Source organism: Camellia sinensis, chromosome 13, assembly GCF_055761805.1.
Source record: "Camellia sinensis isolate YWXY chromosome 13, ASM5576180v1, whole genome shotgun sequence".
In the NCBI taxonomy this organism is placed as follows: Eukaryota; Viridiplantae; Streptophyta; class Magnoliopsida; order Ericales; family Theaceae; genus Camellia; species Camellia sinensis.
This window is the reverse complement of record NC_138973.1, coordinates 66,020,560-66,043,440: the sequence shown is the minus strand read 5'-3', so window position 1 is coordinate 66,043,440 and position 22,881 is coordinate 66,020,560. Positions and strand designations below refer to the sequence as shown.

General features: G+C 38.2%; 1 protein-coding gene across 2 annotated transcripts; it reads right to left on the bottom strand.

Annotated features, from left to right (window-relative positions):
* Positions 1 to 15,999: 15,999 nt before the first annotated feature.
* On the bottom strand, positions 16,000 to 22,357 carry LOC114270004 (glyoxylate/hydroxypyruvate reductase HPR3). Of its 2 annotated transcripts, XM_028211388.2 has the most exons (3): positions 21,840 to 22,354; positions 21,541 to 21,571; positions 16,000 to 17,194 (listed from the first exon to the last, which is right to left on the bottom strand). In XM_028211388.2, exons 1-3 carry the CDS (start codon positions 21,923 to 21,925, stop codon positions 16,670 to 16,672), a joined length of 642 nt encoding a protein of 213 aa, XP_028067189.2. In that variant the 5' UTR covers positions 21,926 to 22,354; the 3' UTR covers positions 16,000 to 16,669. The 2 variants fall into 2 exon arrangements, with proteins under 2 accessions (XP_028067189.2, XP_028067188.2); XM_028211387.2 differs by lacking the exon at positions 21,541 to 21,571 and having other exon boundaries at positions 21,840 to 22,357.
* Between the last annotated feature and the right edge of the window lie 524 nt (positions 22,358 to 22,881).

Genomic DNA, 22,881 nt, shown 5'->3' with positions numbered 1-22,881 from the left:
TTCTCTCAAAACAATTTCAATTTCAGATTTTTCAAGGTCACAAAGCAACTCTTTCTGTCCTGTGAGCAAACATGCTAAGTTCCCAATCGATTTCCGGCTCAATGCATCGGCAACGGTATTGGCCTTTCCCGGATGGTACAATATCTGTAGGTCATAATCCTTGATCAGTTCTAGCCATCTCCGCTGTCTCATGTTCAGTTCTTTCTGTGTGAAGAAATATTTCAAACTCTTGTGGTCGGTGTATACTTCACATGTCACCCCGTACAGGTAGTGACGCCAGATTTTCAGTGCAAACACCACTGCAGCAAGTTCCAGGTCATGGGTCGGGTAGTTCTTTTCATGTGGTCTCAACTGTCGGGAAGCATAAGCAATAACTTTCCCATTCTGCATTAAAACACATCCCAAACCCTTATGAGAAGCATCACTAAATACAGTATAACCATCCGTACCTGAAGGTAAGGTCAAAACTGGTGCAGTCACAAGTCGAGTTTTCAACTCTTGGAATGCTGATTCCCTTTGGTCAGTCCAGTCAAATGATGTCCCCTTCTGAGTTAACTGAGTCAATGGTAGGGCAATCTTGGAGAAATCTTTGACAAATCTTCTGTAATATCCAGCCAATCCCAAAAAGCTTCGAACTTCAGTCACATTTGTTGGTCTAGGCCAGTTCACTACAGCTTCAATTTTCTGCGGATCAACAGAAATTCCATCTTTGCTAACAACATGCCCCAAAAACATAACATGATCAAGCCAAAATTCACATTTAGACAGTTTAGCATATAGTTTCTGTTCTCTTAAGGTTTGTAGGGCAAGTCTCAGATGTTGTTCGTGTTCTTCTATACTTTTGGAGTAAATCAATATGTCATCAATAAATACAACAATAAAGTCATCAAGGTATGGTTTGAAAATTCTGTTCATGAGGTCCATAAATGCAGCTGGTGCATTCGTGACTCCGAATGGCATAACTAAAAATTCGTAATGTCCATACCTCGTTCTAAAAGCAGTTTTATCAATGTCTTCCGGTTTAACCTTCAGTTGATGATATCCCGATCTAAGATCAATCTTAGAAAACACTTGTGCACCCTGTAACTGGTCAAAAAGGTCATCAATGCGCGGTAATGGGTATTTATTCTTTACAGTTACCTTATTCAGTTCACGGTAGTCAATGCACAGTCTCAGTGAGCCATCTTTCTTCTTTACAAACAAAACCGGTGCACCCCAGGGTGAAGTACTGGGCCTGATAAACTTCTTATCCAGCAGTTCCTGCAGTTGCACTTTCAATTCTTTCAGTTCAGTTGGGGCCATTCTGTAAGGAGCTTTAGAAACCGGCTGTGTTCCGGGAATCACATCAACAGTAAATTCAATCTCCCTGTCAGTCAAATCCCCTGGAAGATTATCTGGAAAAACATCTGGGAATTCTCTGACTATAGGAATATAGTTCACATCAGTCTTAACACTATCATCAGTAGACACAGTCAATACAGAACACAGATACCCTTTACACCCCTTTCTAATCAGTTTAACAGCTTTCACAGATGAAATCAGATACGGGGGAGGTACTACTCCAACCCCATTAAACACAAATTCAGGTAGACCAGGTGGACGGAAAACTACTTGTTTCGTTACACAGTCTATAGTGGCATGATATTTTTGTAACCAATCCATCCCCAATATTACATCAAAATGATCAATGTTTAATGGCAGTAAATCAATAAACAGATGCACATCCCCAACAATAATTTCACATGCGGGGTACATATAAGCACATGTCATGGATCCCCCTACGGGTGATGATACGGCTAGCAGATAGTTCATAGGTTCTAAGGGTCTATTCAATTTCCGTGAGAAAGCATGCGATACATAAGGATGTGTAGACCCCGAATCAATCAATACATATGCATTTTGTGTACAAATAGAGAGAATACCTGACACAACGGTCTCGGTATTCTGCACATCTCCCGGTACTAGTGCGAACACTCGGCCTTGCCTCACAGGCTCTTTCCCGGTAGCTCTGGGGTTAGGCTTTGGTGCTACAGTTGATGCTGCTGCGCTTGGTGCAGCTTTACTACTGGCTTGTGGAGCAGAGGGGCAGTCTTTAACCATGTGGCCCACCTTGCCACACCTGTAGCAGGCTCCAGATATTCTGTAGCAAACCCCTTTGTGCTTCTTGCCACACTCAGAACAGGGTGGTATGAAACCACTCCCTTGGCTGGGGCTAGTTGTCGACCCCGTATTCTGTTTCTTGTTGGCTGGGTTGTGCTTGCCTTTCTTGAATTTGAAACCCTGCCTTTTACCATGCCATTCAGTTGTTGGCGTTTCAGATTGTTTCACTGCTGCAATGTTCGACTCGGCCATCAATGCCCGGTCGAGAACACCCACAAAAGTCGGTAGTTTCAAAACATTTATTCGATCCAGAATTGCAACATTAAGGCCACTTTCAAATTTCCTGGCCTTCTTATACTCAGTATCCACCATATGCGGTGCATAACGGGCAAGTTCAGTAAATTTTGTTTCATATTCGGCAACCGACGTGGTGCCCTGTTTCAGTTGCTCAAATTCAGTCACTTTCCTATCCCTGACACACTGTGGGAAGTACTTTTCAAAAAAGGACTCCTTGAACTGAGCCCAAGTCATAACAGCATTTGTATCACGAATCAACATCCACCACCTTCTAGCTTCTTCTTGAAGGGTGAAGGTAGCTAACAATACCTTGTTCGCTTCCGAGCACGGAAACACTTCAAATAATTTCTCTGTTTCCAGAACCCAAGCTTCAGCTTTTAACGGTTCAAGGCCTCCCTGAAAGGACGGCGGTTTCATTTTGCTGAACTTCTGGGTCAAAGCAATTATGTCCCCATCATTCACATTCGCATTAAGTTCCGGCTGTACCGGAGGAGGAGGAGGCTGTTGGTTCTGTTGTTCAAGTCTAGCAGTTATCAGTTCTATCATTCTTTCCATTCTTTCCATTCTTGCCTCAGTAGATGAGGACTCAGGTTCATTTGCATTATCCATTTCACTATAAGCAGTTATAACAGTTTTAAACATAAGCGGTCATTTGTTTACCAGTTTAACACATTAGCAGATATTCAGTCATAACATAACCACACACTTTTCAAGTTCATGAAATGCCCTAATCACTTTTCTAGGACACCCTATAGCTCATTTGGACACGTGTGTGCGGTATAACTCGTGGTTAAGTATCGCTCTGATACCACTCTGTCACGACCCAAACCCGGCCCTATGGGTTTAGCACCGTAACCGGCCAGTAATCTGAGATTACCGAAGGCCTGCAGAACAGTAATACAGTAAAACAGAGTACAGGGCCTGGCGGAAGCCAATACAGTAATTAAACAATGTCCAATGAGCTGTGACAGTCTGTATGCCAAAAAGATTTTTCATGCATTCATACATAAACAGTACAGAACAGTATGCACAATATTTACATTCATTCAAACTAGGGACTCAACCCTAGATAGCGGTACAGTGAACAGTCAGTCTATACAAAACAGTGAAACAGTACGGAAGGGGGAATTCTTAAAACGCCCCTAAGCCTTAGCAGATAGGCTCGGAACCTCGCAGTGAGGCACGAAGGCTGGCTTGACAAAACTGGAGTTACCCTGACGCTCCTAGCTCCGATCTGGTGCCTGTACACCTACATATATATATGAGCAGTGAGCTAAAGCCCAGTGAATAACATAATGCGTAAAGGGGTTTAGAATGAATGTCCTTACAGTAATGAAAACAGTTCAATTCAATCAGTATTCCAGTTGTTCAGTACAGTAAACAGTCATATGTGGTACATCCATTAGCATAACAGTAACAGTAGGTCTTAAAAGACCGAACAGTAATGATGGCCATCAGTCAGTAAACAGTAGTGGCTCCACGAGGGAACCGACAGAGATCTCTGTAACAGTAACAATACAGTAAACCGTAGGTACTAAAGATGCCACAGTATAGTTCAGAAATAAAGGACATACATTCATTCAGTAATACCAGTTCAGTAAACAGTTCAGTTCAGTATTCAAAAGATAATCAGTTGAACATATCTTTACACAATTGTTACTCACAGAGTTCGGGCTACAGTATGCTAGAGCGTGTCTCCCCAGTCGCCAACCCTACACAGTTCACAAGTTGAACACACTAAGCTACACAGTTGGGAAATATAATAACTTAATCCTTAATGCCTCGGTGTGTTCTACGTCTATATCCTCAACAAGATGTCTTAAACTAGGCCTAAGAATGCCTATAATGGGATGAGGATGCAAAGATGTACATTTAAAAGCATTTTCAGAAAAACAGAGTCCCGCTCGAGCTCAGGTTTACCCGCTCGAGCGGACATGCAACAAAGGTACACGCTCGAGCGTAAACTTTCCCGCTCGAGCGTACTGTGAAAGTACTGGACGGGTGAAATCTCCGCTCGACGCCCGCTCGAGCTTGAGACATGACTTCGCTCGAGCGCCCAATCCTCCGCTCGAGCGGACTGTAAAACAGTGCAAGATGCTGGAAGCTCGATTTTCCCGCTCGAGCGGCACTTCCCCCGCTCGAGCGGACAACTGAAATCTGGAAATCCCAGATTCGATCTCCAGGTCTAAAACCAAGCTCAAAAGCATCAAAACCAATCCTCTTGGGCCCATTTTCTGGAAAACACTTAAAAACACATAGGATATCATGTTTCAAAGCTCAATTTTTAAGAAATCAAAGCCCAAGGGTGTTTAATTCAAACCCAATTTCAAATCATTTTCAAGAACAATCTTCAAACATGACATGCATGATCTTAAATCGTTTTCAAAGCTTTAATGCTGTTTCAAAAGAGCTCAAACCTTCAAAGATAAGATGAACTCATGGAGTATGACCAAAAGATGGACATGCATGTGAGGTATGGTGAACTACCACCTCAAAACTTCAATATATGTACATGCATGCAACACTTAAGCTTCAATTGATGTTCTCAGGAGCCAATTCTTTTTCAAAACATGGTGAAATCATGGACTTAAACATGATTATGAACATGCATGTAACCTTTTGCCATGAAAACAACTCAAACATCTACAATACAAACATGCATGTAAAGATTGAGCTTCAATTCACCATTAATGGACCAATTCATGACTTAGCTCTACAACTAGACATGAACCATACAAGAACCAGTTCAAACACGAGAATGAGAAGATAAAATCCTTACCTAGAGCTTGTATTCAAGGTTTAGGAGTCCAATTAGGCAAATCTCCTATGATCTCTTCAAGCCTTTCAAGCCAATTCTCTAGAACAATTCTCTCTCTCTCTCTCTAACTCTCCTCTTGGGTCGGTTGAGTGCAAGAATGGGAGAAGAAAAGTTTGTTTTGATCAAGCACGTGGAGTGTAATAAGGCTCAAGAGGTGTGAAGTGGTGGCCATTAAGTGGCGAAACGGTAAATAAGTCAACTCTGCAATTAACTCATTATTTAATCTAATTTAATCATACCTAATCAAATTTCAGATAATTATACCATAAAATTACATTAATTATGTGGATCATAAAACATCAATCAATTTCTAATTCGGCCGCCGATATGGCCTTCAATTAGCAGTTTAAACATATAAGCATGAACAGATAATCATACGGTCAAACAGATAAAATGCAATTTAACTAACATATACTCAATCAATTCGGTTTCCAATTTCAATCAGTCAGTTCAGTACTTTAATCAGTCCAATTATCAGTCATAATCAATTCAGTTTAACGGTAATCGGTAATCAATCAGTCAGTAATCGGTAAACAGTATGAGGGTTGTTACAGTCTCCCCTCCTTATAAAGAGTTTAGTCCTCTAAACTCGAGTTACCTTCATTCTGGAAGAAAACAGGATTCAGTGGAAACAGTTCAGGATATCTTTTGGCCATGTCATCTTCCCTTTCCCAAGTGGCATACATGCCACCATGGTTTTGCCAGTCAACTTTTACCAGCGAGATCTCTTTGTTCCTCAGTTTCTTGATTCGTCTGTTTACAATCTGTATAGGCCGTTCCTCGTAAGTGTAGTCATCACTCAACACTACGTGGGTAGGCTCTATTACATGAAAGGGATCCCGGAGATAATCTCTTAACATAGAAATGTGGAAAACATTATGCATGTGTTCCATTTCAGGAGGAAGCGCAACTTGATACGCCACCGGATTGATTTTCTCAATAATCTCATACGGTCCGACATATCTCGGCGCTAACTTGCCTTTGACTCCAAAACGAGTCTGGCCTTTCATCGGTGTCACTTTCACAAAAACGTGATCACCTACTTCATATTCTCTGTCCCGTCTTCTGACGTCTGCATAACTTTTTTGTCTACTCTGTGCAGTTTTCAGTCTTTGCTGTATCAGTTTCACTTTCTCAGTTGTTTCATAAATAATCTCGGGCCCAAGCAAAGGCCCATCTCCAACTTCTGCCCAGCAAATTGGAGATCTACATTTCCTGCCATACAATGCCTCGAAAGGCGCCATACCAATACTCGAATGGTAACTGTTGTTGTAGGCGAATTCAACTAATGGCAGATGACTTTCCCAATCTCCCTGAAAATCAAGGACACACATTCTCAGTAAATCCTCCAGAGTTTGGATAGTCCTTTCTGATTGTCCATCTGTCTGAGGATGATAGGCACTACTCAGCCTCAGTTCGGTACCCAGTGCAGTCTGTAGGCTTTGCCAAAACCTCGATGTAAACTTCGAATCCCTGTCAGAAACAATAGACACAGGCACTCCATGCAGTCTTACAATCTCATCAATATAGATAACAGCCAATTTGTCCGCATTATAAATCGTCTTGACAGGTAAGAAGTGAGCAGATTTGGTTAGTCTATCAACAATAACCCAAATTGAATCCATACCTTTTCTGGAGCGAGGCAATCCGACGATAAAATCCATCGTGATATGCTCCCATTTCCACTCTGGTATGGGTAGGGGTTGCAATAGTCCGGCAGGTCGTTGGTGTTCAGCTTTGACCTGTTGGCAATGAAGACATTTGGACACAAAGTCGGCAATTTCTTTCTTCATTCCCGGCCACCAGAAATTCTGTTTCAGATCTTGGTACATTTTCGTGTTCCCCGGATGGATAGACAATTTCGAATTGTGGCCTTCTTGCAGAACTCTTCTTTTCAGTTCAGTATCATTTGGTACACACAGTCTTTCTTGAAATTTCAGTACATTATTCTCAAATTTGAATCCCGGTCTCGGTTTAGATTCTCTTTCTTCGATGATCTTCTTCAAGAAGTCATCCAGTTGCTGTTTTTCTTTAATCTCTTCAATCAGTGCCGGTTGAGCAGAAATAGCAGCTAAGGTTCCACCTTGTTCTCTCAAAACAATTTCAATTTCAGATTTTTCAAGGTCACAAAGCAACTCTTTCTGTCCTGTGAGCAAACATGCTAAGTTCCCAATCGATTTCCGGCTCATTGCATCTGCAACGGTATTGGCCTTTCCCGGATGGTACAATATCTGTAGGTCATAATCCTTGATCAGTTCTAGCCATCTCCGCTGTCTCATGTTCAGTTCTTTCTGTGTGAAGAAATATTTCAAACTCTTGTGGTCGGTGTATACTTCACATGTCACCCCGTACAGGTAGTGACGCCAGATTTTCAGTGCAAACACCACTGCAGCAAGTTCCAGGTCATGGGTCGGGTAGTTCTTTTCATGTGGTCTCAACTGTCGGGAAGCATAAGCAATAACTTTCCCATTCTGCATTAAAACACATCCCAAACCCTTATGAGAAGCATCACTAAATACAGTATAACCATCCGTACCTGAAGGTAAGGTCAAAACCGGTGCAGTCACAAGTCGAGTTTTCAACTCTTGGAATGCTGATTCCCTTTGGTCAGTCCAGTCAAATGATGTCCCCTTCTGAGTTAACTGAGTCAATGGTAGGGCAATCTTGGAGAAATCTTTGACAAATCTTCTGTAATATCCAGCCAATCCCAAAAAGCTTCGAACTTCAGTCACATTTGTTGGTCTAGGCCAGTTCACTACAGCTTCAATTTTCTGCGGATCAACAGAAATTCCATCTTTGCTAACAACATGCCCCAAAAACATAACATGATCAAGCCAAAATTCACATTTAGACAGTTTAGCATATAGTTTCTGTTCTCTTAAGGTTTGTAGGGCAAGTCTCAGATGTTGTTCGTGTTCTTCTATACTTTTGGAGTAAATCAATATGTCATCAATAAATACAACAATAAAGTCATCAAGGTATGGTTTGAAAATTCTGTTCATGAGGTCCATAAATGCAGCTGGTGCATTCGTGACTCCGAATGGCATAACTAAAAATTCGTAATGTCCATACCTCGTTCTAAAAGCAGTTTTATCAATGTCTTCCGGTTTAACCTTCAGTTGATGATATCCCGATCTAAGATCAATCTTAGAAAACACTTGTGCACCCTGTAACTGGTCAAAAAGGTCATCAATGCGCGGTAATGGGTATTTATTCTTTACAGTTACCTTATTCAGTTCACGGTAGTCAATGCACAGTCTCAGTGAGCCATCTTTCTTCTTTACAAACAAAACCGGTGCACCCCAGGGTGAAGTACTGGGCCTGATAAACTTCTTATCCAGCAGTTCCTGCAGTTGCACTTTCAATTCTTTCAGTTCAGTTGGGGCCATTCTGTAAGGAGCTTTAGAAACCGGCTGTGTTCCGGGAATCACATCAACAGTAAATTCAATCTCCCTGTCAGTCAAATCCCCTGGAAGATTATCTGGAAAAACATCTGGGAATTCTCTGACTATAGGAATATAGTTCACATCAGTCTTAACACTATCATCAGTAGACACAGTCAATACAGAACACAGATACCCTTTACACCCCTTTCTAATCAGTTTAACAGCTTTCACAGATGAAATCAGATACGGGGGAGGTACTACTCCAACCCCATTAAACACAAATTCAGGTAGACCAGGTGGACGGAAAACTACTTGTTTCGTTACACAGTCTATAGTGGCATGATATTTTTGTAACCAATCCATCCCCAATATTACATCAAAATGATCAATGTTTAATGGCAGTAAATCAATAAACAGATGCACATCCCCAACAATAATTTCACATGCGGGGTACATATAAGCACATGTCATGGATCCCCCTACGGGTGATGATACGGCTAGCAGATAGTTCATAGGTTCTAAGGGTCTATTCAATTTCCGTGAGAAAGCATGCGATACATAAGAATGTGTAGACCCCGAATCAATCAATACATATGCATTTTGTGTACAAATAGAGAGAATACCTGACACAACGGTCTCGGTATTCTGCACATCTCCCGGTACTAGTGCGAACACTCGGCCTTGCCTCACAGGCTCTTTCCCGGTAGCTCTGGGGTTAGGCTTTGGTGCTACAGTTGATGCTGCTGCGCTTGGTGCAGCTTTACTACTGGCTTGTGGAGCAGAGGGGCAGTCTTTAACCATGTGGCCCACCTTGCCACACCTGTAGCAGGCTCCAGATATTCTGTAGCAAACCCCTTTGTGCTTCTTGCCACACTCAGAACAGGGTGGTATGAAACCACTCCCTTGGCTGGGGCTAGTTGTCGACCCCGTATTCTGTTTCTTGTTGGCTGGGTTGTGCTTGCCTTTCTTGAATTTGAAACCCTGCCTTTTACCATGCCATTCAGTTGTTGGCGTTTCAGATTGTTTCACTGCTGCAATGTTCGACTCGGCCATCAATGCCCGGTCGAGAACACCCACAAAAGTCGGTAGTTTCAAAACATTTATTCGATCCAGAATTGCAACATTAAGGCCACTTTCAAATTTCCTGGCCTTCTTATACTCAGTATCCACCATATGCGGTGCATAACGGGCAAGTTCAGTAAATTTTGTTTCATATTCGGCAACCGACGTGGTGCCCTGTTTCAGTTGCTCAAATTCAGTCACTTTCCTATCCCTGACACACTGTGGGAAGTACTTTTCAAAAAAGGACTCCTTGAACTGAGCCCAAGTCATAACAGCATTTGTATCACGAATCAACATCCACCACCTTCTAGCTTCTTCTTGAAGGGTGAAGGTAGCTAACAATACCTTGTTCGCTTCCGAGCACGGAAACACTTCAAATAATTTCTCTGTTTCCAGAACCCAAGCTTCAGCTTTTAACGGTTCAAGGCCTCCCTGAAAGGACGGCGGTTTCATTTTGCTGAACTTCTGGGTCAAAGCAATTATGTCCCCATCATTCACATTCGCATTAAGTTCCGGCTGTACCGGAGGAGGAGGAGGCTGTTGGTTCTGTTGTTCAAGTCTAGCAGTTATCAGTTCTATCATTCTTTCAATTCTTTCCATTCTTGCCTCAGTAGATGAGGACTCAGGTTCATTTGCATTATCCATTTCACTATAAGCAGTTATAACAGTTTTAAACATAAGCGGTCATTTGTTTACCAGTTTAACACATTAGCAGATATTCAGTCATAACATAACCACACACTTTTCAAGTTCATGAAATGCCCTAATCACTTTTCTAGGACACCCTATAGCTCATTTGGACACGTGTGTGCGGTATAACTCGTGGTTAAGTATCGCTCTGATACCACTCTGTCACGACCCAAACCCGGCCCTATGGGTTTAGCACCGTAACCGGCCAGTAATCTGAGATTACCGAAGGCCTGCAGAACAGTAATACAGTAAAACAGAGTACAGGGCCTGGCGGAAGCCAATACAGTAATTAAACAATGTCCAATGAGCTGTGACAGTCTGTATGCCAAAAAGATTTTTCATGCATTCATACATAAACAGTACAGAACAGTATGCACAATATTTACATTCATTCAAACTAGGGACTCAACCCTAGATAGCGGTACAGTGAACAGTCAGTCTATACAAAACAGTGAAACAGTACGGAAGGGGGAATTCTTAAAACGCCCCTAAGCCTTAGCAGATAGGCTCGGAACCTCGCAGTGAGGCACGAAGGCTGGCTTGACAAAACTGGAGTTACCCTGACGCTCCTAGCTCCGATCTGGTGCCTGTACACCTACATATATATATGAGCAGTGAGCTAAAGCCCAGTGAATAACATAATGCGTAAAGGGGTTTAGAATGAATGTCCTTACAGTAATGAAAACAGTTCAATTCAATCAGTATTCCAGTTGTTCAGTACAGTAAACAGTCATATGTGGTACATCCATTAGCATAACAGTAACAGTAGGTCTTAAAAGACCGAACAGTAATGATGGCCATCAGTCAGTAAACAGTAGTGGCTCCACGAGGGAACCGACAGAGATCTCTGTAACAGTAACAATACAGTAAACCGTAGGTACTAAGGATGCCACAGTATAGTTCAGAAATAAAGGACATACATTCATTCAGTAATACCAGTTCAGTAAACAGTTCAGTTCAGTATTCAAAAGATAATCAGTTGAACATATCTTTACACAATTGTTACTCACAGAGTTCGGGCTACAGTATGCTAGAGCGTGTCTCCCCAGTCGCCAACCCTACACAGTTCACAAGTTGAACACACTAAGCTACACAGTTGGGAAATATAATAACTTAATCCTTAATGCCTCGGTGTGTTCTACGTCTATATCCTCAACAAGATGTCTTAAACTAGGCCTAAGAATGCCTATAATGGGATGAGGATGCAAAGATGTACATTTAAAAGCATTTTCAGAAAAACAGAGTCCCGCTCGAGCTCAGGTTTACCCGCTCGAGCGGACATGCAACAAAGGTACACGCTCGAGCGTAAACTTTCCCGCTCGAGCGTACTGTGAAAGTACTGGACGGGTGAAATCTCCGCTCGACGCCCGCTCGAGCTTGAGACATGACTTCGCTCGAGCGCCCAATCCTCCGCTCGAGCGGACTGTAAAACAGTGCAAGATGCTGGAAGCTCGATTTTCCCGCTCGAGCGGCACTTCCCCCGCTCGAGCGGACAACTGAAATCTGGAAATCCCAGATTCGATCTCCAGGTCTAAAACCAAGCTCAAAAGCATCAAAACCAATCCTCTTGGGCCCATTTTCTGGAAAACACTTAAAAACACATAGGATATCATGTTTCAAAGCTCAATTTTTAAGAAATCAAAGCCCAAGGGTGTTTAATTCAAACCCAATTTCAAATCATTTTCAAGAACAATCTTCAAACATGACATGCATGATCTTAAATCGTTTTCAAAGCTTTAATGCTGTTTCAAAAGAGCTCAAACCTTCAAAGATAAGATGAACTCATGGAGTATGACCAAAAGATGGACATGCATGTGAGGTATGGTGAACTACCACCTCAAAACTTCAATATATGTACATGCATGCAACACTTAAGCTTCAATTGATGTTCTCAGGAGCCAATTCTTTTTCAAAACATGGTGAAATCATGGACTTAAACATGATTATGAACATGCATGTAACCTTTTGCCATGAAAACAACTCAAACATCTACAATACAAACATGCATGTAAAGATTGAGCTTCAATTCACCATTAATGGACCAATTCATGACTTAGCTCTACAACTAGACATGAACCATACAAGAACCAGTTCAAACACGAGAATGAGAAGATAAAATCCTTACCTAGAGCTTGTATTCAAGGTTTAGGAGTCCAATTAGGCAAATCTCCTATGATCTCTTCAAGCCTTTCAAGCCAATTCTCTAGAACAATTCTCTCTCTCTCTCTCTAACTCTCCTCTTGGGTCGGTTGAGTGCAAGAATGGGAGAAGAAAAGTTTGTTTTGATCAAGCACGTGGAGTGTAATAAGGCTCAAGAGGTGTGAAGTGGTGGCCATTAAGTGGCGAAACGGTAAATAAGTCAACTCTGCAATTAACTCATTATTTAATCTAATTTAATCATACCTAATCAAATTTCAGATAATTATACCATAAAATTACATTAATTATGTGGATCATAAAACATCAATCAATTTCTAATTCGGCCGCCGATATGGCCTTCAATTAGCAGTTTAAACATATAAGCATGAACAGATAATCATACGGTCAAACAGATAAAATGCAATTTAACTAACATATACTCAATCAATTCGGTTTCCAATTTCAATCAGTCAGTTCAGTACTTTAATCAGTCCAATTATCAGTCATAATCAATTCAGTTTAACGGTAATCGGTAATCAATCAGTCAGTAATCGGTAAACAGTATGAGGGTTGTTACAAAACGTCACGCTACAATTCAAATCACAAGTAATACGACTCAAAGATAAAAGATTAACACTAAAATTGGGAACATGAAGTACAAAGGATAAAAGAAGGGAAGAAATGGTATGAATTAAACCTTTCCCTAACATAGACGAAATAGTATCGTTAGCAATACACACTTTTTCCTGACCTAAGAAAGGTGTATACTCTGAGAATAAATTAGAGAAACCAGACATATGGTCGGAGGCACCTGATTCAATAATCTAAGGAACAATCTTATGAGATAGCAATGCACTTGTAGAGGAAGCCAAGTTACTTGAGTTGGCAAAGGAAAAAGATGATGCACTGGAGATAGTAGTAGAGAGGCCCGATGGTCTAGTAAGTGGTGAAGAGCAATCTCAAACTTTGAGGCAGACAACCCAAAAACATCAGCAACCGGTGAGACAATAGGAGTTGAAGGTGGTGTTTCAACCGTGTTAGAAAGATGTGCCCCAAGCATTGGCCCCTCGCTCTTTAGACTAGCTCGATCAACCTCCTCGAGAACCAGGACGATCGCCTCGACCACAAGGAGGAGTCCCATGCTTCTAACAAGTCTCTCGTGTGTGTCTAGGTCTATGGTAGTAGTCAAAAGAAAAGATTATCCTTCTCAGATGAAGGACGAGAACCACGAGACACATGTTCTCCATCTCGGGAAGGTGCAAAAACCAAGGCAAAGCGATTAGTGGTGGTAGAAGGAAACATCACAGAGCAGCGACTCTCCTTATTTTGCACCTAAAAGAAAGCTTCCTAGAGAGAATGAAACACGTCCATACCATGTACAGTACTTCGTTTTGAACCGGATCATACTTCACATTCAGGCCTTCCAAGAACTTGAAGACACGCTCCTACTCCACAAACTTTCGATAACCAACAAAATCCGTGGGACAGACAAGCTTATAATTCTGAAGATGGTCAAGTCTCTTTTACCAATTGATAAGGAAAGTAAAATACTAGAGAACAGCCATCTCACCCTGTACTGCCCTCTCAATGGAATGGCGCAACTCAAAAGCTTAGAAGAAATTCGCCTTTTGGGAGTAAATAGTAGCCACTGCCTCCCAAATATCTTATGCAGTGTCCATAGAGAGATAGCCCTCTCCAATCTCTGGAACCATAGAATGTATCAACAGACCCATAATTAGGGAGTTGGTGATCCCCTATTGATCATAACTAAGGTCCATGGTGCTGGGTACTTGTATCATGCCATCAATATACCTCATCTTCCCTCTGCTCTTAAAAAAGATAGTCAAACTTTGCAACTACGGTAGATAATTCTGACTATTGAATAGAGAGGTGGTGATTTTAAGACTAGGGTTGGGGTTATCAATCATATTACTTTTAGGTGTCTGAGAAGTAGTGGACACACTTGTGAAATCTGCCATGGATACTCTACTACCTAACCCTCAACAAAACTAGTGCCAATCACAAACTTGAAAGATGGTGGAGGAATAGCAAACACTATGACCACTAAAAAATCATATGAAAATTAAGAACTCCTTTTTTTTTTTTTTTATTTTAAAAGATGTTTAAACAATGTTTAAGGGAAAAACATCACAGAAAAGAGAAGACTGACAGAGGGTATGCCTACAGACTAGTCGGCAGAGGCCTAGTAGGCAAGAAAGATGCCAACAGGGGCCAAGAAGGCCAGAAAGGCTGTTAATAGGCCCCTAGAAGGCTAGAGGGACTACTGATAGGCCCCTAGAAGACCAAAGGGGCTGCCGACTAAGCCGCATAGGTTGTCGAGGAGTCGAGGAGGACTGCCAAAGACTCGGGCAAGGGGGTTGAAGGTTTGGGTTGACTGTAGGTGGGTTGGGTGAGGGTCTACATTGGCCGACTAGATTGTTGGGGAAAAGAAAAGACTACCAATAAATGAAAAGGGATGCCGACAGTGGTGCTAAAGAGATGGGGGATTGCCAACAAAAGAGAAGAAGAGCAAAGAAGGGATGAGCTAGGATTTTGGCTCTGATACCATGTAAGTTTAGAGAAGAGAAAGAGATAGAGATAGAGATTGAGAGAGACCTCATCCCTTTTTATATTAAGAATAAAACATAATTACAGGAGTGTCACAAGATATAAATTATGGGCTAGCTCATTACAACCTATTACATTAAGTAGGAACTGAAAACAAATTAAAATAAAATATGAAAATATAATTTCTTATTCTAACCGAACTTAGAAGAGGTCCGAATCTCTTCACATTAGCCACATCCATTAATGATCACCTTAAAACAACACAAATAGCAGCCGAGGTGAAGAATAATCAAATGCAAATTACAAGCTCATATCTAAAAATTTGAATGTTTGGAATCTAAGCCAATCTAGGAGGCCAACATCCAAAACAAAGCGTGTTTGGTTTGAGTTTTTTGAATTAAATTTTTTAAAAATTGAATTTTTTAATTTTTGTGTTTTTTAATTTTTAGTGAATATTTTTGAAATTTTAAATATTTTTTTTTATTTTTTTAGATGTACCTTACTTAGATGTATCTAAAAAGTAAAAAATTTGTGAAAAAATATTTTTAAAAATTAATAAATACATAAAAATACAAAAAAATGTACTGAATTCTAGTTTTTTTTTTTTTTTTTTTATTTTATATTTTTGGTATTTAGTGAATTTTTAAAAGGTTTTTTTCAATTTTTTTTTATTTTTATTTTTTAGGTATATGTATGTTAAGTATGTTTAAAAATTAAAAAAATTGCTCAAAATATTTAAAAAATTCAGTAAAAACAAAAAAACACGAAAAATAAAAAAAATAAAATTTTCTAAAAAGTGTTTTTGAAAAATGATAACCAAGCATAGTTATCAAGAATCTGCCTTATACAAAAAGATTCAGATTGCACTTTTTCTTCAAATTTAAAAGTGAAGAAATTGTGTTGAAAATGCTCTTTTAACAATTGGGGTGTGTTTACATATACCATCAAACATTACATAAGAATTAATAATCATTATATGCAACAGCAATATCCATTTGCATAAGCGAGCCACTCATGCTTTCCTGACAATTTCTCAGCAATCAAATGAAAAAGAACCACACAAAAAAAAAAAAAATAAATAAATAACAAAAGAAAACGTCTCATTACCAAAAACAAGTTACAATCCTCTCTGTTCGGCAATTGCCTCTTCATTTTCCAGACAATTTGCATAACTGAAGCACTCCTGCTTTCCTGACAATTTCTCAGAATGTCTTCTAAAATTTGTGCTATCAACATTTGTTCGAAAAATGCTACTTCATTTTCCGGGGTTGTTGAAGTCGCCACAAACATTGACAGATCCAAACATAATGTTTTCATTTACTTTTGAAAATCTCAATTTGTTGCGTTCTTAATGCCATGAAAAAGAGGCCAAAACAATATCATCCACAAGAACCGCACAACATCAGAACCGTCGCTCTTGCAATCATTCACACTCATGTTGAACTCGCCATGAAGCTTCTATTGATCATCTTATGAACTCTTGATGTCAACATTTGCCAATACCTATATCCGAAGCCAATACATGAAAAGATTGGACAATCACTTTATTCAAGCCTCAAGGTCAATCCACAACAACAAAAGGTCAATCTGAGAATCCCTCTAGGCCACTTTATTCAAGGTCAATCGGTGACAGCAAAGGTTTATTTGAGAAAAAGGCCTCTAGGTTCGCTATGTTTACCTCTAGCAATGATTCGAGAGATTCAGGGGTTGCTACAGCTTTATGTGGAGACATAACAACATTATCCAATTCAAATAGCTCTTTTGGTACATCTGGTTCATTCTCAAACACATCAAGACCCGCACCTCCAATATGACCTTGCACCAAAAATTGTACTAATTCCTTCTCATCGACAACAGCCCCTCGCGCAACATTGATGATGACACCTTTTTTCCCCAATGCTGTTATGACATCCTTGTTAATAAGGTGGTAGGTTTCATTTGTCAGCGAACAACAAATAATGAGAATGTCACTGTCATTTGCGAGGTCGCAAGCATTTGCATAATAAGGGAACGGTACATGTGCCTTCTTCTTTCTTGAGAGGTAGGAGATACTGCAGCCAAAGGCCTGAAGCCTTTTTGCAACCTCGGAGCCAATATATCCCAGCCCCACAATCCCAACTCGTTTTCCCGACAGCTGCAATAAAAATTATCGCATTAAATTTGAGTGCTATAACTCATCATCTTCAAGAACCAATCTAATATTCCATCCAGGGTTAGCCCAAACATAAGACCATTAGTCCCCAATTGTAACAGATCCTATATATTTTTTAATTCTACTCTATACATATACTATAATGATTTTGACTTTTTATCAACCATTGCAAAAATAATAACAATAATTACTGCAACTACAGCACAATTAAAAAAAAGGTGATGTACAAGTGTTTTGGTTCTCTCTTGAAGGGAGAACTACTTAACTCTTAAGTCATTATCACAAACTCGTTGGAAAAGTCCAACTAAAAGTGTAAGAGCAATAATTTTTTTTACTCCACTAATAAAGGAAGGGGGATTTGGTGATAGACCCCTATCTAATTTGTCTTTCAAAAGGACAATAATTATATAAGTACTTTCAAAACCCCATAATATTTTAAAACTTATTTCTTTTATTATATTACCCTCATATCTATCAACTCTCCTATTAAGCCATCTTCACTGTGTATTTCAGAGTAAAATTTTACTTTGAATCACAGTAAACCTTACTCTGATTCAGAGTAAAATTTTACTCTGAATCAGAGTAAAGTTTACTATAATTTAAAGTAAAATTTTATATTGTTAAGCAAATCAACATGTTTTTAACCAAAGTAAAATTTCAGAGTAAAGTTTTACTTTGAATCATAGTAAACTTTACTCTGATTCAGAGTAATTTTACTTTGAATCATAATAAACTTCACTCTGATTCAGAGTAAAATTTTATTCTGAATCAGAGTAAAATTACTATGATTCAAAGTAAAATTTTATATTTTTAAGCAAATCAACATGTTTTTAACCAGAGTAAAATTTTACTCCGATTCAGAGTAAAATTTCTGTGTGAAATTCTTATTAGAGAGATTCTTATTAGAGAGAGAGAGAGAGAGAGAAATTGAATAGATCATCCATTGAACAAGCTGAGTATGAACAGATCAATTCAAAAACTAGTAAAATGTTAGACTCTACACAAAAGTAAAATTTTACTCTGTATAAAAGTAAAATTTTATTCTGAAAAACAAGTAAATTGTGAGACTCTGAGACTAAAAGTAAAATGTTACTCAGCACAAAAGTAACAAAGCGAAGGCAGTGTTTGTGGCAGCTAAAGTGTTTGGCAATGACCACCTCTTGACAGTAAAATTTTACTGTCATTCTAACACCAGAGTAAAATTTTACTCTAATTCTGTCAAACAAAAAACAGAGCAATAGAACCAGAGTAAAATTTTACTCTCATTAGCTGAAACAAAAAACAGAGCAATAGAACCAGAGTAATTACTCTGGTTTTGTCAAATGAAATTAGATAAAAAACAACAAAAATAAAAAATAAAAAAAAAATAAAAAACAAATTAATCAACATATCTAATTGAGAAGAAAAACTTCTAAAACTCGATCAACAATCACAAATCTCAATGAAAAGAATACATGTGTTCAACAACACTCATACACACAAATATCTATATATATATATATACATATATTCAAAACTCAAATCTGTGCTTAAAAAAATATGTATAACCAAACAACTCCACCAAACATGCCTTTGTTGCCTCCTAGAAGGGAGAGAGGGAGGAAAGAGAGAGAGAGAGAGAGAGAGAGAGAGAGAGAGAGAGAATTGATTTGTAACTTTGCAGGAGGTGATTTTGAGCAATCATTCAATGACTTTTCGATTGATGAGGCTATCATCAACGGCAAGAACATGAACTTCATGAGAATTGGAAGGCGATACGTCGTCGTCGTCGAAGCTTTCTCCGATCATCTCCGACGATCTCTTCCGCCGTGAAACAGCACCGGAGAATCGGAAGGCGATACGTCGTTATCGTAGAAGCTTTCTCCGATCATCTCCGACGATCTCTTCCGCCGCGAAACAATACCAGTTCTGACCCTCTCTCTAATCCGAATCTCTTAACCTTTACCAACAAAAAATTGATTGCAAATTGATCAAATATCTGACACTTCCTGATTATATATGCAGAAGCTGTCTGTGGATTTAAAAAGGAAGAGAGTGGGGAAGAGAGTGGGAAGAATTAGTTGTGGGTATAATAGTCATCATAGTTGTCAAATCGGGATTCGTAGCGTGAATCGAAATGGTCTCGTACCGAATCGCGAATTGAATCGAATCATGAATCGTAAAGATTCGGTCACTTTTTCTAAATCACTTAAAAACATATATCTACAAATTTAGATGTTAAATGTATCTTATGAATATAAAATATTTAGACTTAAATCAACAAAAATGTTATTTTGAATGATAATCACGTAATTTAATAAGTAAGAAATTAACAAAGGCTCCTATGTAAAATCACCATCTTACCTTTTTTTTTTTTTTTTTTTATAGATTTTTTTATCAACCATTCTTAATAAAGGTGATAACCAAATAGAAACTATTAATTTCTAAAGTAACAATAGTTAACAACGATATTGATATTTGGACAATAAGCATATATACTTTTTTAAGTAAGAGTGAGCAAATAATAAGAAAGAATTATTTGGGATATTTTATTTTAAAGCCTAAAACATTTTAACTGGTATAACTGACCTCACACATGTAGTATTCAATTTAATAAAATAGTAATAAATAATTCATAGTGTAACTCTAATCTTAAACATCTTTAGAAGATATATTACAATTTTTTGAAGGGGACAAAAATGAGAAGAAAGGTTAAAAATATGTTAGGTCTGACTGAATCTGATTGGATCCTATAAAAAATTTCATGATCACTAAAACAATAACAAATCATATATATATGTTGGTTATTTTGATATTAACTACTATTAGAAGTTGTATTATGTCATTTTCACTAAAAAGATGAAAAAAAAATGAGTCGAAAATATGTCGAACACAATAATTTCAAAAATTGCATGAATCGTAAAAAGTGAATCGAATCGTGAATCGATTGTGAATCGTGCGATTCATTAAAGATTCACTTCTAAAATATATTCACTCACAGATTCGTATCGATTTTGCAAAAATTGCGTATCGAATCGTGAATCGAATCGCGAATCGTAAGATTCTGATAACAGAGATAATCATATAAAATATTTAAATAATAAATTTTGTCCTTTATGCAAGACTTCATAATTATGAGGGGGTTTAGAAAGTATAATTTTTTTCTTAGTCCTTTTAACAATGAAAAAAAGGTAAAGGGGGTTTATAGCTAAATTTCCCATAAAGGGAAGACCAAAATATAAAAGTAAAGGTAGTTGTTTATTAATATAGGAGATTGAAAATATTGAGTTAAATCTTATTGGGCATGACTACTTGGGTATGTTATTCTATTAATTGCCATCAATTCAATGAGTAAAAGTTTATAGTCAAAAGTCATGCATATTGATGTTGTTAAAACTAAAATAGCGCACAGCCCAGAACTTCAATTTTTAAATTTTTGGGGCAATTGCCTAAAGCTCTATTCGTTTTTGTCCGCAAGGACAACAACAATTTGAAAGCCACTATCTGTCTAGATGTCCTACTTATCTATCCAAGTGTTCACCTATGCATCTGTTCACGTGTCCTATCTATCTGTCCATGTATCCATCTATCTGTTCATGTGTTCATTTGTCCTCCACCAGTAACTTTTTAGGCAATTTGTCAGTAGTCGTGGGCTGTGGGCAGTGATTGATAGTAGTATGTGAGAAAGGGAGAAAGTAGAGATAGAATAAAAGAACATGGGTAAAAATGGGGAAAAAAATGTCTTTTAAAACAATAATTTGAACTTCTCAAGTTCTCACCAATATATTTCATTAAACATGCCCTTATAACCAAAACAACAAATTATTGGACCTTAAAAATGGACTTTTCACTAATTAATCCAAATTAAAATAACTTATTTTTTTAAATATATATATATATATATATAGAATTAGGAATATTAGTTTGTAAAATTGAATAGCTAGTAAAGTATTTTCCTTGACAAAAAAAAAAAAATATATATATATATATATATATAAAACTCATAAAAAGAAATAATTTGACGAGAATCAAATGTTGATCATGAGACAACACAATATGTTGAATAATCTTTTAGAATTGATTATTTCATATGCATAATAGATTTAGTAATTTTTCATCTCCCCAACAAAAAAAAATAAAAAAAAAATAAATTAAATTAAATAAAATAAATAATTACCATATAAGAAATTTATAAATATTTATTTTAATTAATATATAAATATCAAATGCCTAACATTGATATTTGGCCTTAGGGCCCTGATTCCCCCAAATTGCATACATAATCAAGTAACAAAGAAACAAATGCCCAAATATAGTTATGAATAAAAGCAGCAGGAAAACTTATTTGCCTCCATTTCTTGTTTATAGCATTTGCAGTCTCTGCATTTACACATGTATGATGTATATCAGTACTTGAAATCATGCATTCCTTAATCTAAACCATAATTATCGCTTTTAAACATCCCAACTAAAATGTTTGATAAACTCTTCTCTCTTTTTTTCTTCTTCTTCTTCTTCTTACTCTTTTTTTTTTTTTTTTTTTTTTTTCCACCTTAAATATTAGCTCTGTTTCATAGATATAACAGAAAAATTGCCAGTTTTGAACACAATTTGAACATAATTGAGGGAGAGAGAGAGAGATTAAGACCTTGGAACCGAGAGAATAGTCTCCATTGAGAGGCCACAAGCCGGCGCAAACGTAGCGGTGAGAGGCGGAAAGCCGCCGTAGAACATCGATCAAGAGAGCGACGGCGTACTCTGCCACGTCGGCGGCGAAGGCGGGGCCAGCGTTGGCGACTGCGATGCGGCGGCGGCGGCACTCGGCGAGGTCGATGTGATCGACGCCGGAGCTGGTGGCGACGACGCACTGGAGGGAAGGGAGGAGGTCGAGGGTTTGGGAATGGAGAGGGGCTGGATCCAAGCAGAGTAGGGCTCTGACGACGGAGAGGGACTCCTCCGAGTGGGAGTGGGATTGGGAGGCAGGGTCGATGAGACGGAATAGGGTTTGTAGGCGGGAGGTGAAGATGGGGGGGAGGTTGAATTGGGGAAGACGATGGATGAAGATTAAAGGGAGCTCATCTTGTTCCTCACTGCCCATTGATTCCCCCACTATGCCTTTGTAGAATTCTTTTTGTTTGGACTATTTATGCCAACATACCTTTTTGTCTGGACTGGGCTACGCCAGTCGGTTCAGTAAGGTAAATTACACCGACACCCTTTCTGTTCACTATAGATCCCCGTTTTGAGAAATTTCAAAATTAGTAATGTCGTTATAAATTATATTTTAAATTATTGATATCATGTTTTAAAACTTTTTAAATAATTATTTTACTATTTTTCTTCTTATTTTTTTATTTATTATAATTACTATATTTTATAATTTTTTATTATTAAATTCTACTTAAACATATAATATATAAACATAAATTTTATATAAAATTTTTAAACACAATGATATAACTTAATGGTGATTATTCACTTTAAAACAAAATAATCAAAAACACAATTTATATTTACAACAACATCACTATCACAATATTTTTATCATTTTTTACATATAAATATAATTTTTTATTTTTATTTCCACTATCAATTTTCTTTTTCATCTATTCATCCATATTTATTATAATATTACTAAACACAGTCATTCAGATTTATTACAATATTACTAAATTTTTAATGCGCAAAAA